General features: G+C 46.5%; 1 protein-coding gene across 3 annotated transcripts in view; it reads right to left on the bottom strand.

Annotated features, from left to right (window-relative positions):
- Pik3r5 (phosphoinositide-3-kinase regulatory subunit 5) overlaps positions 1–15,690 on the bottom strand; it is a 79,529-nt gene that overhangs the window by 23,081 nt on the left and 40,758 nt on the right. Inside the window, exons 1-3 of one of the 3 annotated variants that reach the window (XM_029557615.1) lie at positions 3,460–3,522; positions 3,188–3,303; positions 754–854 (exon numbers count right to left, since the gene is read on the bottom strand). In XM_029557615.1, the coding sequence (XP_029413475.1) occupies positions 754–854; positions 3,188–3,290 (204 nt within the window). In that variant the 5' untranslated portion in view covers positions 3,291–3,303; positions 3,460–3,522. Of the gene's footprint in view, positions 1–753; positions 855–3,187; positions 3,304–3,417; positions 3,523–15,690 lie in introns of those variants that run through there. The other 2 variants (XM_029557616.1, XM_029557614.1) reach the window with 2 other exon arrangements.

Raw genomic sequence — 15,690 nt, 5'->3', positions numbered from 1 at the left:
GGGACCCTCAGGATGGAAGGAGAGAACCAACTCCTGCAAGTTAGGACACGCAACACATCCATGCTCACAAACATGCATAAATGTAAAATAAATAAATAAATAAATAAATAAATAAATAAATAAATAAATAGTCTGTGCATTGAACTTTTGGAGAAGGCCCCAGTTTCCCTTCCAAATCCATTTCTTCTTCATGCCTTTGTTATGGATGTTTTTGAGAAAAGGAATTCAGTAAAGCTCCCTCCCTCCTTTTCTCTCCTTCTAGTCAATTTCTTCACTTACAAGCAATGTCTGACTTAAAAAGTGGCTTGAGGGGCTGGAGAAATGGCTCAGCAGTTAAGGACACTGGTTGTTCTTGCAGAAGACCCAGGTTCGAATCCCAGCACCCACATGGCAGCTAACAACTGTCCATAACTCCAGTCCCAGGGGATCCGACAGCCTCTTTTGACCTCCACAGGCATTGTACGACATGGGTGCACTTACCTACATGCAAGCATTGCATACATACACATGAAATAAAAATAATAAATAATTTTAAAAAAAAATGGCTTGAACTCAGACCCCAGCAGTACCTGCCACATGCTTTTATTAGGAAGAACAAACCTTTCTAGAAAGCCTGAGTGCACAAACATGGTTGAAGGGCTTCCAGGGCCTTGGCCAAGTCCTCCTGGTGGTCTGGGGGCCCCAGGGCTGACCTACATCTCAATTCTACAAGGCCAATCCCAGCTGTCTCCTTCAGGGCCTGGGTTACCTCACCTCTTGGGTCTTCTGCAGGATCTGCTCCAGGAGGATGAGGAAGTGGCCTGGGTCCCTGCTGACTAGCTCCTGTAGGCTCCAACAGTTCAGACAAAGCCCGGCTGGACAGAAAGCAAGAGAGACCAGTGGTCAGTTCAGCCCTCTCTGGCCAGTCACAGGCAGGGCTGTTGAGAAAGGGATCTATCCTGGAACACTGCGGGGAATGCGCTGGAATATTTCTTTTTAGATAGGATCTTGGAGAAATTTCTAGGCCATCACTCAATGCCACCAAGCTCCACCAAAGCACAGTGAAGCCAGGCCTGGTGGCATAGGCCTGTAACTGCAGCATTTGGGAAACTGAGGCAGGAAGATCATGAGCTTTAGGACACTCTAGGCTACATAATTCAAGGCTAGCCTGGGCTACATAGCAAGACCCTTTCTCAAAACACTAACAAAACCCCCATAAGACTCAGCAACCCATTTCCTACTCCTGTATCTACAGGAGGCGCTTTCACCAGCAGGTTGAAGATTTGGGTTGAGATCCCTTAGAAGCCAGTGAACTTGCTGAGACTCTACTCCTGCATCTCTGGCTATACCAGTGCTCCCAGAGCTTTCTCTGCCCAGCTTTCCTGCAGTGGACACTGGTTTCTACGAGATGCACGGAACTTAAGTCAGAGGTAGAAACTGCTGGAAGAATAAGGACAGGAGCTATGACAAGCTCCATCGTAGACCTAAGAGCAAAGAGTCTGTGACAGTCACAGGACTTCCCAGGACTGCTTGGCAGTGGAGCCCAAGAAAGGGAAGCTAAATCCATTTTTAGCTGAAAAGCTATGAGCACTTTTGTCATTGTGACTTCCCCAGACTTTCTCAGTTTGTTAGTCTCTGTTTCCTTGAAGTCAGCAAGGGAAAACCCCCCAAAATTAAAGGGGTGGCCACAGGGTTCGGGGAGGCTGTCAATGGATGAGAAGTGAGTGCAGTAGGGTGGGATGAGACGTGTACTCACTACTTCTCATGCAGTACGGTGGAAGGGGACTGACCCTGACCTTCATGTATCCTGGACCCATGCCTCCTCATATGCATGAGTGCTTTTCAAATTCCTGGCAGCCCCTAGCAGTACACCATCTGCCCATAGATGTTTTTTATTTTTAAACTTGAAAAAGGGCTATGGCTGTAGCTCAGTGGTAGAGCACTTGCCTAGCATGTATGAAGACCTAGGTTTGACACTCAGCACTGTAATTTTAAAAAAAAGCATTTCAGAAATCAGATATTTCCATATTTTTTAACTTAATGCCTACCCCAAACTATCTGCTTAGGCTCCATCAAAACCCAGGAAGAAAAGGCTGGGTGTGGTGGTGCATGCCTTTAATCCCAGCACTTGATGAGACAGAGACAGGAGCTAAGACCAGCCTGGACTACATAGCAAGTTCCAGGCAAGTTGAGGCTACAGGAAGACCCTGTCTCGAAAGAAAGAAAAAAAGAAAGAAAGAAAGAAAGAAAGAAAGAAAGAAAGAAAGAAAGAAAGAAAGAGAAAGAGGAGAAAGAAAGAAAGAGGGAGAGAGAGGGAGAGAGAAACCAGCTTAAACTGAGAAAGAGAATCTTAAAATGAGGGAGGGAGGGAGGGAAAGGCTTGAGGAGAAAACAAGGAAAAGCGCTTGCTATTGAACACCTGTGTCCCAGCATGGTGCTAGGCCTTTGCACACATTATCTCTGCCTTGTCTCCCATCCTCTAGTTGGAAAAATGTTATTAGTATTATTCCCTTATCCAGACAAAGCAACTGGGGGTCCCTGGAGGATAAGCAGCATGTGCAAGGTTGTATGGTCGATGAAAGTTTTAATCCAAATGTGTCTAATCCCAAAGGACAAGGAAAGATGGCATCCAAATTGAGACCAACATCAAGGGGCCCATTCCCAGGGAAGAGTTCTAGGCAGCAAGAATAAAGGTCGTAATGCAGGAAGGAACCAGGCATGTCAAGAAGCAGTGGGTACTGACCTCAGAGCAGGAAGCCAAAAGACACAGGATGTGAAAAGCCTTTAGCTCCATAAAGAGTCTTTACAATTAGGTACCAGCCTCCAGGGACACAACTGCCTCAACCTGCGGCCACCCCTGCAGCTTTGCTGAGATTTTCCCTTTGTGCTACTTAGGGAAGAGAGGCTGGGGCTATGGAAAGAACTAGAAGCAACAACAGTGTTTGGGGAGAGCTGTCTAAATTCCTGGCAGTTCTTTAGGAGATAGTGGCTGTGTTTTTAGCAGGTTAGATATGGTCTTCAGGAAACTATGTATCTAGTGATGTTAAGAAAGCAAGACACGAGGTCAAAGAGGATGAAGATATTGTGGGAGAAAGCAGGGAGAGCCACACATGGAGGACTTTAAATCAGGAGCTGTGCCCGGTGCCTGCCCAAGTGAGGTCTAGCTGTTATGCCTGGTCTCTGAGCCTTCCTAACTCCTGAGACCTACCTGACCAGGGAGCAGAGCAGCGGCCAAGGCTCAGTCCGTGCAAGCAGCGCTCCAGGGCATGCTGGATGCGGTCCTCCGTGCACGTCGTGGCCCCTGGCAGCATCCTGAGTCATTGCCTGCATGGAGACAACACTGGTCAGTCTGTGGAGCTCACTTCCCAGAGAACACCAGGCTAGGGGAGCCCTCAATCCAGTAGAGCAGCGGCAAAGAGTGACAGAAGTTCACAGTACACTTGGGTGCGTTGGGCTCTGCTCAAGGAGGCTTCCAGTTACCGAAGGACAGGGGCAGCTTCCAGAAGATTCATCTGGGTTGTGGGAAAGAGCACCCCGGTGGCCAAACAGCATGGAAGCGGAAGAAGAGAGGCTAAGGGATGGGTCAGAGGGGCAGGGGACATGCCTGCTCCACCAGGCAGTGTGGAGTGTTGCCAAGTGCCTGGAGAATGGCCAGAGGGTGGCCAGACTCCAGGAAGCTGGGCAGGGAACCTCCAAGGGGAAATCAAAACCACATGGAGGATTTTTTTCTGAATTTCCAGACACATGCACCCTAGTTCTCTAGAGATGGGGCTGCAGGATCTCCTTCCATGTGCTGGATACCCCAACACTACAGTGGTAGGGCTAGAATTAGGTTAGGAGACTGTCCCCACATGTCCTCCACCCCCATCCCTCACAACTTCTGCTTGGGGTGCCCGGATCCTTTCTGCCTTAACTTCTTCCTTTGCAATTTTATCTTTCCTTTCTCTAAGGCTTGGCGATGTCATCAGTTTTCCAAAGCCCTTGCCACATTCTCTTGAGGACCGACTTGCCCAGCTGGAAGGCCACAAGGAGGGGGCTAGAGAAGGGGCTTCAGCCTGGCACAGTGATTCAATCTGGCTGTGGCACCCAGTAGACTGAGACCCAAATCTGGACTCTGATTTTTACTAGTCATGAGATGTGTGGCAAATGTTGAGCTTTTCCAAACTTCAGTTTGCTCATTTGTGAAGTGGGGATGGTGATGGTGCAGATCCAGATGGAACTAGGCTGCAGGGAGGGCAGTGTCGCACTGGGTACCCTAAGCGTCCTCTGCAAGATACTGTCGTGCCACCATTTCTGCCACACTTGCCCTGTCCTCAGGAATTTATTTCACTGCAGTCATCCCTTCCCAGCAAACACTATCCCTGGGCTGTCAGGCTGGGTCATCAGGAAAATCGAGGAAGTGGTGGACCAGCTCTGTGGATCCGGAGAGGGACCAGGAAACCAGAAGGGGAAGCAGAAGCTCAGAGCTGAGCCATGCAAACAACATGCAAAGATGGATGAACTCCTCACCCAGATCCAGCTGAACATTAGGATCTCAGAGCCCGTAGCTTAAGCAAATTCTCCCACTTCCCCAGCTTGAGAGGAGCATGCACCCCGTGAAAAATAAACCCTTTATGGGCTATCCCACTGATGACCCTGGAGGGTGGTAAACCATGAAACCAAGATGGCACAGAAGTTGGAACCCAGAAAGTAGCACCCATATAACCATGCTGTCTTTGATTTTCTGACTACCTACTATGTATCAGGGACAGAACAGCAAATAGAGCAGCCATATTCCTGGGTGGGCGATATTGTCCCTGAAGACTATACAGAAGGACTCCTGAAGATGACATGCTCTGCAGAGAGGATGGTGCAGGGAAGGGGACAGCTGAGGAACTCATATCAGGTTGTTTGGGGTCTCCAAAAAATACATTTTAGGCTGGTTAAGGGACACCAAGGGAAAAGTGTGAAGAAGAGTATTCCAGAAAGAAATGACCATTATTGCCAAATTCTGGGTGTAGGGATGAGTTTGCCAAGGATCTAGATCCTAGAGCTAGGGGGCTGGGCTGGCCTGGGACACAGGCTGATCCAGGTCCCATGGCTCTGGATGCTGGGATGATGAACTAAGCTCAGAAAAATTTTCATTGACTAGTCTTGACCTTGGGTGTTTGCTGGGTGGTGCTGGCATGTCCTGGAGCATCTGTAAGCCCTTTCACAGCAGCTGTCACATTTGCTTTTGGGCTAGGTAGAGTTCGTTACCCTCAGGTAGATGGAGAAATTTCCCAGGCTCAGCCCATCTCTCATTTTGGACTGTGCTGGTACCTGGTGTGGTTGAACAACCATCAGGGGAGGGCTACTACCCTCAGTGTTAGCCCAAATGCTAGAGCTTATTTCCCAAACAACAGCACTTTCATGCAAATGAGCTTGGGGCCCCATGCCACCACCCAACCTGCTCTCTTGCCCATCAGTCCCAGGCCAAGCTCTTGAGGAAGATGTGAAGTCTCCCTGGCAAGTTCTTCACTTTCACAAGGGAATTCTGGGAGCCAGAGAAGGTGAGGAATTTGCTCTAGAGTACCAGGGTCAGGGCAGAGTTGTAGGAAAATCACACTGGCCTAAACAGACCAAGGTGGCAAGTAGGACTTTTCTTGTCTCCCTAATTGTGGTTGGACCTCTAACCCCAAGGACAAAAAGTATTGAATTCAAAAATTCTGTGAGGGGCTGGAGAAATGGTTCAGGGACTAACAGCACTGGCTGCTCTTTCAGAAGAACCAGATTTGGTTCTAGCATACATATCAGATGGTTCACGACTACCTGTAACTCTAACTCCGGGGTGGGGGGGGTCCAATACCTCTGGTCTTCAAGGGCACCTGAACTCACAGGCACAGACACATGCACAAACACATAATTAAAAATAAAATAAATATTTAACATCCTGTGAGCCATCGGGACAGGGGCTGCAACTACTTTGGTGGAATGGCAGGGTAGCCTTTGTACAGACTGGTACAGCGATGCATGTACCCATCACCATAAGACTGTGAAGGGGAAAAGGGTTGTTGACCATTCCTGAAGGCCCTCTTCCTCTCTCCAAAGCCAAGGGCTTGAAGGCATGATTATCTAAAGGGAACATGGGCCACCTGCCATGCCACCCCCACCTCCTCAGGAGCATTGGCAGGGGTCAGAGAAGGGGCAGAAGGGACAACTTGCAAGTCCACTGTGGGGGTGAGGGGTGGATGCCAGGAACACAGCTGGGCTTGAGCAGTCCTGTTACCCCACCCCAGTGGACCATCGTCAGGGTGAGAAAAGTCAGCAATAAGAGACAGAAAACTGAATCACCTCTTCAGGACACTGGTGTGGTAGGAGAAAAGCGTGGACCATTAGTGGCACAGAAAGGTTGAACAACTTGCCTACAGTCACACAGCTAGGAGGTGGCAAAGTCAGAATACAAACCCAGGGAGTCTGGGTTCTTAACCACTACTGTACATTGTCCCTCAGCAAATCAGATACAGTTAATAGAGGAAAAAGAAAACCAATGTATGTCTCTACCCCAACAAATGAAGAGGTTTACATTTCACTTGCTAGCATTCTTGAGCCCTACCATGCCCATCTACACTAGCTGCTCAGCCCAGCCTGCCTCTTCCAGAAAATAGACACTCTTAAGAGCCAGAGAGGAGATACCCTGCTGCACTTATGGTGGCAGCCTGGGCCCCAGCCTCTCTAGCCTGGAGCATTGACAGAACTGTGTGAACTGGGCATTAAGTCACCCCTCCGTCCAGCCCATGATGTGATGGACAAGTTGGTCTTGCTGGGAGGCTGGCATGAGCCACCTTTGCCCAACACTGTCATAATGCAAACACAAGACACAAATGATTCTTCTCAGCCAATGACTCTTCTGCTGCATCCCTGTCCTTAAAGACATTAAAAGCCAGAGTCCTGGGGTTGCTGCCAGCAGCCTACCCACAGGGCCAGCTGCACCCCTGGAATTCCTCCAATGCCTGCTGAGAGTGGTATCTCTGCCTTTATCCTTGTGGTCTCAGTGTCCCCTGGTTCAAAGGAGACAATCAAAGCCTTCTCTGTGGAAGAGCTAGATGTCCTCAGAGTCCAGGACAGAGTTTCTGGTGTGTTGGGCTCCCCAGCATCCTACAGTCATCTAGGGCTTGGCCAAACTCTTAGAATTGAGACCTGCTGGGTGCTGGGCTTGGGGAGCCTGAGGGAGATGAAAGATGAAGTTCAGTGGAAGAACCTCCCCCCACCCCCAGCTGAGGAGGTAAGGATGGGTCTGGTCAGCATGAGTGGCTTTGCCTGACTTGTGCTTGGTGACTCAGTGACCATCAGCCATTCCTTGTGACTTGTGGGCAGAACCTTGTTGGCTCTAAGGAGGGGGTGATGGGGAAGATAGTTGGATGATGCTTTTTTCAAAAGCTTGGGAAACAAGGCCTGACTTCTTTGGTATTCTGCGTCCAACCCTGGGCCCTTTTAATAAGAGTCCCCCTTCCGTTGTGAAATTCCAGCTGCTGCCAAGAATGTTCCCCTGACGGGTGGTGTTGAAACATTAAGTAGTGGATGCCCCACCTCCAAGTTCCTCTTCTGAGACTGTTCAGAGAGCTCGCTTTCCTTCCTGGGAACCCTGAACAGGGCAGGAAGGCTTATTCAGAGATGTAGTGGAAGCTTGAGACAGGAATCTGAGCCCAGATGCTGGGTAGTCCTGGCAGCCACTGGCTCAGATGGGGGGGTCACACTTTCCTGACAGAGGGTCACCTCAACTCTTTTCTTCAAGATTATGTTAGAATAATTTTTTAAATTTCTCCCAGAGTTATTGGTCCCATGTCCATGTTGTGACTTCTGGTTTTCTGGCATCATTCATTTTTATCAAAATTTCAAAATGTACTAGAAAAGATCAGGAGTTGCTGTGTCATTTTTACAATGGTTTCTTAATCTGTGATCATAAACCCTCATGTCATGTTCTAGCATTGTATTTTCTAAAGCAGACTTAGATTTATATTAAAATATTTTATGTTGGATCACAGTTAATGAGAGAATTATTTTTGACATTTACATTAAGTGTCGTAGCCAAGACAACAGCAGCTGTTTGGACAGTGGCTTTGAGTTTGACTTGATCGCTCACTCTTGTGCTTGCTTTTAATTCCTCTTGTCCCTATTAGGAGCTCTTTACTTTGGTTCCTTTCTTGGTCAACTGGAGTATTTTGAGTAATTTCAGACTGAGTGTGTGGGTGGGGTAAGGGTTTTATATGCCATGTGTCATTCATGATTTGTAGCTTTGCCAACTACAGAGATGGTGGCATTCATAATCTTCGCGCCCCCCCCAAAGAAACCACAGTCAATTAAAAATGACTATAACAAAGCGAAGAATTAGATAATGTGATTGAGTAAAACTTAAGACAGAAATTAATATTTTCCAATTATAAAAACATGTTTCAGGAAAAGGCCCCACTTTTAATAGCATCAAGAGATAGGGTCTCACTATGTATACCCTGGCTGACCTAAAACTCACTACATAGACCAGGCTGGCTTGGAAATCACAGAGCTCCACCTGCCTCTGCCTCCCAAGTGCTAGGATCAAGGTATGTATCACCATGCCCAGAGAAAGAAAATTTTTGAGAGACAGCAAAGGAAGTAAAAGTAAATGGAACTACATATCCTCTGTCAGAGAGAAATATTCACTGTCATGAATAATTAATTCAAAAAGATCAAAAGCCTGAACATAAATGGCTGAAACTCCAAAACTCTCGGGCACAAAGAAGCTTCATCACACTGGGTTTGCTGATGGCTTCTTGGAGATAACACACCAAAGAAGCACAGGGAACCAAAGGAAAACACTGACAAATTAGGTGTCAGAATGTAAAACAACCAACAGTAAAATGACAAGCCTGGAACAGGGGAAAAGACCTGCATACCATTTATTTGATAAAGGACTAATATCCTGAATATACAAAGAACACCTACAACTCAACAACAACACCCTTCAATGGGCTAAGGACTTGAATAAATATTTCTTCAAAGAAGTATACAGATGACCATAAAACCTAAAATGATGCTTTTCAGGACCAGTGAGATGGCTCTGCAGGTAGAACGCTTGTGACAAAAGCCTGGTGACCTGAGTTCGATCCCTGGAACCCACATCAAGGGAGAGAACAAACTCCACGAAGTTGTCCTCTGACCTCCACATGCATGGTGGCATGTGCATCTACATCTACACATATACAATGATAGTAGTAGTAATAGTAAGATACTTTTAGCTAATAATCATCATGGAAATGCAAATCAAAACTATCTCACACCTATTATGGTTATTATTAAAGACAAAAAATGACAAAATAGGTGGTAGACTGTGAAGAGACTGGAACCCTTATGAACTGCTGCTGTGGGGATATGAAACAGAGCAGCAGCTGTGGAAAACAATGCAGTGCTCCTCAGAAAATGGAACAGCAGGCCAGGCATGGTGACACACATCCTTAATCCCAGCACTCCAGGGGCAGAGGCAGGAGGATCTCTCTTTGTGAGTTCCAGGCCTGCCTGGTCTACACAGTGAGCTCCAGGCCAGCCGGTGTTACATAGTAAGACAGAATCTTAAACAAAAATCAATAATTCAGAGATTAAGAGCACCGACTGCTCTTGCAGAGGACCCGGGTTCGATTCCCAGCACCCACATGGCAGCTACAAACCATCCTTAACCCCAGTTCAAGGGGAATCCAAGCCCTCTTCTGACCTCTGCGGCATTGCACCACATGGGTGCACTCACATACATGCAGGCAATACACTCGTACACATCAAAAATTTTAAAAATTAAAAAAAACTAATAATAAACAGCAGAATTAATATACACTCCTGAAACTCCACTTTTAGATAATATGCTTAAGATTAATGAGAAGAGGGACTTGAAGGCCTGGAGAGGTGGCTCAGCAGGTAAGAGCACTAGCAGCTCTTTCAGAGGACCTGGGTTCAGATCCCAGCACCTACATGGTGTCTAACAACCATCTGTAATGCCAGTTCTGGAGGATCTGACACCTTCTTCTGACCTCTGAGGGCATTGCACAATATGGGTGCACTTACACATATGCAAGCAATATATTCACACATAAAATAAAAATATATAAAAATAAAATTTTTGAAAAAGAAAGGAGGGACTTGAACATCCATGTTCATAGAGACATTATTTACAGTGGTCTGAGTAGAAGCAACTCAAGCATCCATCAATGGCTGAATGATGTGTGAGTGTGTGTGTGTGTGTGTGTGTGTGTGTGTGTGTGTATAATGAAGTATTATTATTCAGTCTTTAAAAAGAAAGAAATTCTGGTATATACTACAATGTGGATGAACCCTGAGCAAATTAGTGAAGTAAGCTAGTTGCAAATAGACAATACATGTATGAGGTACTTAGAGTAGCCAAAGTTAAACAAACAGAAAGTGGAATTACAGCTTTCAGGGGCTGAGGGGAAGAGGGGATATGAGGTGGTGTAATGGGTACGGGGATATAAATTTGCCAGATCAAAAGAGCTCTGGAGACTTCTCGTGCTCCAAAGGGAATGGATGAAGACTACTGAACAGGAGAGGGGGATGTGGCTCAGCTGATAAAGTGCCTGCAACCCCAGCACTGCATAATGGGATGTGGTGGCACATGACTGCAATCCTAGCACTCAGGAGGTGAAGGCAGGAGGATCAGAAGTTCAAGGTCATCCTTAGCTACACAGCAAGTTTAAGGCCAGCCTGGGATACATGAGTCCTTGGGGGGTGGGGGTGGGGGTGGGGGAAGGCTACTGAAGAACACACCTAAAACTGGTTGAGACAGTGTATTTTATGATATGTGTATTTTACCACAATGTTGTTGTCCCTTTGGTTTTTCTTTTTTTTTTTTATCTTTTTGAGACAGGGTCTCCCTATAGCCATGACTTAGACTAGTTATGGAGACCAGGTTAGTCTCAGTCTCACAAAGATCTGCTTGCCTCTGCCTCCCAAGCACTGGGATTAAAGGTGTGTGCCGCCACGCCCAGTTTTTACCACAGTTTTAAAGACTGCATCAAAAAGAATTAATTGACATATTTGTGATATGACACAGGAATGTCAATTCTCCATAAATTTCAGTCTAGAGAAGAGGAAGGAATAAGACAGGAGGGAGGGAGCAAGGGGGGAAGAAGGCCGTCTAGCTATCGCTGAGTGGCTTTTCTCTGTCTGGTACAATGCTAGATGCTTGCTGATCCCACTGATGATCACAGTCCCCCATCACATAGTCGTGGCTACCCACAATTCCTGAGGCTCAGGCAGGGTAGGCCATTCATTTGCTTATGTTCCTGTCATCACTGTTCCCATGGTCTGAGCTGGAGACACATCCAAAATCACCCTAACTCCCTTTCTATATGCTGTTCACAGGAAACCATTCCTGCCCTTTTCTAGACATGCGAAGGGCTGAGGGGGCTGTTTCACCTGTATTGCAATGTAAGGCTTGCACTAAAATTGTCTGAATTTCCATCATTAGTGGTTCATTCTGCATGGGCTGGTGCTGGCTCACTTCCTCTCTCCTTGCTTACTTGTTAAGGTTTAAGATTCTCATTGAACTATTCCAGCAGCAATGGGGGAAGGTGGGCAGCAGACAGACTCCAGGCCAGGAGACGGAGGAAATGTGGCAGGTAGAGGGTGATGGTGTGGGGATGAAACAGAAAGAGGGAGCCCCACTAAGAGGGCAGAAGCAAGCCTTTGCCTACTTCCCAGCTTTTGCTTAAGACCTTCTTTACTAACAATGAGCATGGAAGGCCAGGAACAGTGGGCTAAAGCTGGAGGTGGGAAGGAAGAAAGACACCTGTATATCACACCAATTCTGGTCCATAGGCTCTGCTCAGAGCTTGACCTCGCTGATTCTGAGCACATGACCTCGCTGATTCTGAACAACCCTAAAGTTCCATGAATATAGGAGGATGGGGATGGGAAGTTCCTGGCTGCTAGAGACTTTCCTAAGGACACATAGCTAGCAAGCAGCACAGGGAGCATTTGGACCCAGGTCTACCAACTGCCTTCTGCTCAGGTAGGGTGGGAAATGAAAACAGATGCATGGTGCTGCTTAGGATTGTTAGAACCATACCAAGTTGTAAACCTAGGCAGTTGTGTGCTAGGCACTGGTCTAAGTACTTCCATGTGAGGCAGACAATCTCTCATTCCCATTTTACAGATAAGGACACTGAGGCACAGGACATTCTCAGCTAGTCAGACATGGATGTTAACTTTACTTCTATGTGCATATAAAGGAAACCCTAATAGAGTTGGAGATGGACAAAATGAAGCTATTGCCATGATGGGGAAGCAGAGGAAGAGCCTGTGCTCCTGGCACTGGAGACCATCAACCCCGACATCTTCCACATTTAGAGCCTGCCCTATTGGTTACTGAACCTTTGGGCAGTAATACAGCAAAAAATACATGCAAATACTTGGCAGAGACTAATTACACACCTATTGGAAGCTTTCTGGGTTTTTCTGGATGTAGAGAAAGACTGGCTGTGATAAGTTGCATTCATCCCAGGCCACTCACTTTCTGTAAATCGACCCAAGTCTGGTGTGTCAGGTAGACAAGACTGCTTCATAGTTTGGGGCAAAGGAGATTTTGCTCATCGTGGAGCAGTGTGACTTCCAGATACTGTGCCATCAGGATAACTTTGGGTGTAATCCATTATCTCCTTCTCACTGGCATTCTTCTCCTTCCAGAGTGAGAAACCATTTTCCACCCTTGCTTCCTGCATCCAACAGCAGCAGAAAGTTGCTCTTCCTCCTCGGCAGTACATCTTCTTTACTCTGCTTTCCCCACTCCTATGTTCTTGCCCAATTATATAGGAAAAGCCTCCCACCTTTTCCTGGCTCCCTCCCATGAACATAAGTCACATGACTTATTAATGAGAGCAAAACCTCTCTGACAAGAAAAAGAGCCATTGAGACACACTCTACCCCACACTTGGACAGGTGTAGGTTTTACATTTTTTAACTTTTTTTCACATTTACTTGTTGTGTATATGTGTATGTGTGCAGGGCATGTGTGTGCCACAGCACATGCATGGAAGTCAGATGACAACTTGTAGCAGTTGGTTCTCTCCTCCCACCATATGGGTTCTGGGGATTGAACTCAGATCATCAGGCTTGGTGGCAAGTGATCTAACCCACTGAGACATCTTGCTGGCCTGGTTTTACAGGTTTTTATGAAGCAGACACTGATTTCAAGCCTCCAGTTTGGCCAAGTCTAGAACTCTCTGGAACTCTAAAGACAATTTACTATGATGTTAAGGCATGAGGCACTGATGCTGTACCTTCAAATAAACTCCATATACAGAGATGGGGAAATACATACTTCTATTAATATAGGGGAAAAGGTGAATCTATGCATACAATCTAAATTGAAATTATGTCTAAGTTAGACGATATGGGTTCAGGAAACCCAGACTTCAACTCAGCCCCAAATCTGTATAGGAGGGGGTGATGCCACAGAAACTCAGCAAGAGTGTTTCTGGAAGTGTGCTGCACCAGACCCACGGTTCTTTTCTCCATTCCTCCCGTTCAGTGCACCTACACATCCCAGATATACGTAGAATGAGTGTAAGAGACTCTGGAAGGCAACAGAAAGAAGACCAGCTGGAGACCTTGGGAACAAGGAATGACAGAAAGACAGAGAGGCAAGTTCCCTAGGATTCCTTTATGCCTCACAAGTTCCAGACTTGGAAATGGGGAGCAGGAACCTAGAAAATCCAATGGCTGCAGATGGACAAAGATGACTTTCTCTAGCCCAAGCATGAGGAGAAAAGTAGCTTTTAGAAAACTGATCTATTCCATCTGAATGCTACATAGAGAATTTGGCATTACTTCCACCAGTGAAGATGAGGGCAAAAGCCTACACTTCCACTCTGGCCACCTATACAGAGGCTCTCCAGACCCTTGTCAGGGGACTATCTGAGAAAGCCAAGCAGGAAGCCAGGTCTTGCATCCCCATGTAACATCCCTGCCCCCATCAGCAAGCAGCGAGACTTTCAACTCACCAGAAAAATAAGGATCCCCATTCCCCACTGGGCGGTGTTAGGGAAGCCTAGTGCAGAGTCAGGATTCTCACTGCTGCAGGCAGTAATGAGGTCATCACCTTTTCCTACCACCATGGTGGTACTGGAGCAGTAATGATCCACTCCTGCCCCTCCCAACCAGAGAGACACCAGTGGAGACCTAATAGGAAGCTGGAGCACTCCACCCAGTAGTAGCAAGGACTCTCTCCTCATCACATATAATGTCTGGGGTGTATTGACACATCCCCCCAGGAGGGAGGTTGAGTGTGAAACCAGGGCTTCCACCCCCACCTGGCAGTAATGCGGAAAGGCTCTCCACTTCCCTGTTGGAGAAGAGTCAGAAAAGGTAGCCAAAACATAAGGTTGAAATAAGGTTCTGATCCTTAGAACTCTCGTAATACCCACAAATACCCAAGTTTCAATCAAAGTAACTTGCCATACAGCTGGGGAAATAAATGACTGGGTTAGTAAAGTGCCTGCGATGCAAGCTTAAGGATCTGAGTTCAGACCCCAGCACCCACATAGAAAGCCCAGGGTAATGGCATGCCTTATAACCCCAGCACTGGAGTGAATATTTGAGTCCCTGAAGCTCATTGGACAGCCAACCTAGATGAATCAAAGAACTTCAGATTCAATGAGGGGGACTCTGTCTCAAAATATAAAGGTGGAGAACAATTGGAGAAAGACACCTGATGCCCATTTCTGGCTTCTACATGCACACAAACTCAGGTACATGTATGCATGTTCACACCCACACTAACAAGTGCATACAGAACATATATCACACACATACATACCACATCACATCACATCACATCGCATCACATCACATCACATACACATCAAAGTTTTAAAAATTTCCCACATCAAGAACAAGGAAGACCTCAAACTAAATTTAAAAAGTCAATAGACAGGTGGCTGAAGAGAGGGCTCAGCAGTTAAGAGCACTTGCTGCTCATGTAAGGGACACAAGTTTGGTTCCCAGCATCCTGTTAGGCAGCTCACAACCACCTGTAACTCCAGCTCCAGGGAATTTCATGTTCTCTTCTGGCCTCCACAGGTACTGTATGTAGGCAATAAATCCCCACACAGACACATACACATAAATTTAAAAATAAAATAAAAAAAGTCAATAGACAGGTGGCTGAAGAGAGGGCTCAGCAGTTAAGAGCACTTGCTGCTCATGTAAGGGACACAAGTTTGGTTCCCAGCATCCTGTTAGGCAGCTCACAACCACCTGTAACTCCAGCTCCAGGGAATTTCATGTTCTCTTCTGGCCTCCACAGGTACTGTATGTAGGCAATAAATCCCCACACAGACACATACACATAAATTTAAAAAAAATATACAAGCAGGGGCTGGAGAGACGGCTCAGCAGTTCAGAGTACTGACTGTTCTTGCAGAGGACCTGGGTTCGATTCCCAGCATCCACATGGCGGCTACAAACCGTCCTTAACTCCAATTCCACAGGAATCAAACCGAAGCTCTCTTCTGACCTCTGCAGTATTGCACGACATGGGTGCACTCACATACATGCAGGCAATACACTCATACACATAAAATAAAAATAAAATATTTTTTTAAAATGTATACAAGCATATTTGAATATTAAACTACAACTTTATTCATGCCAACATGGGATCACTTGTATATCAATTTAAAAGATAACTTGGGAAGCTGTAACTCAGTGGTA

The sequence above is a fragment of the Nannospalax galili genome, unplaced genomic scaffold (genome assembly GCF_000622305.1).
Source record: "Nannospalax galili isolate Female #2095 unplaced genomic scaffold, S.galili_v1.0 scaffold146, whole genome shotgun sequence".
NCBI lineage: Eukaryota > Metazoa > Chordata > Mammalia > Rodentia > Spalacidae > Nannospalax > Nannospalax galili.
Note: the sequence above shows the minus strand (reverse complement) of the source record. Positions and strands in the feature narration are given on the sequence as shown.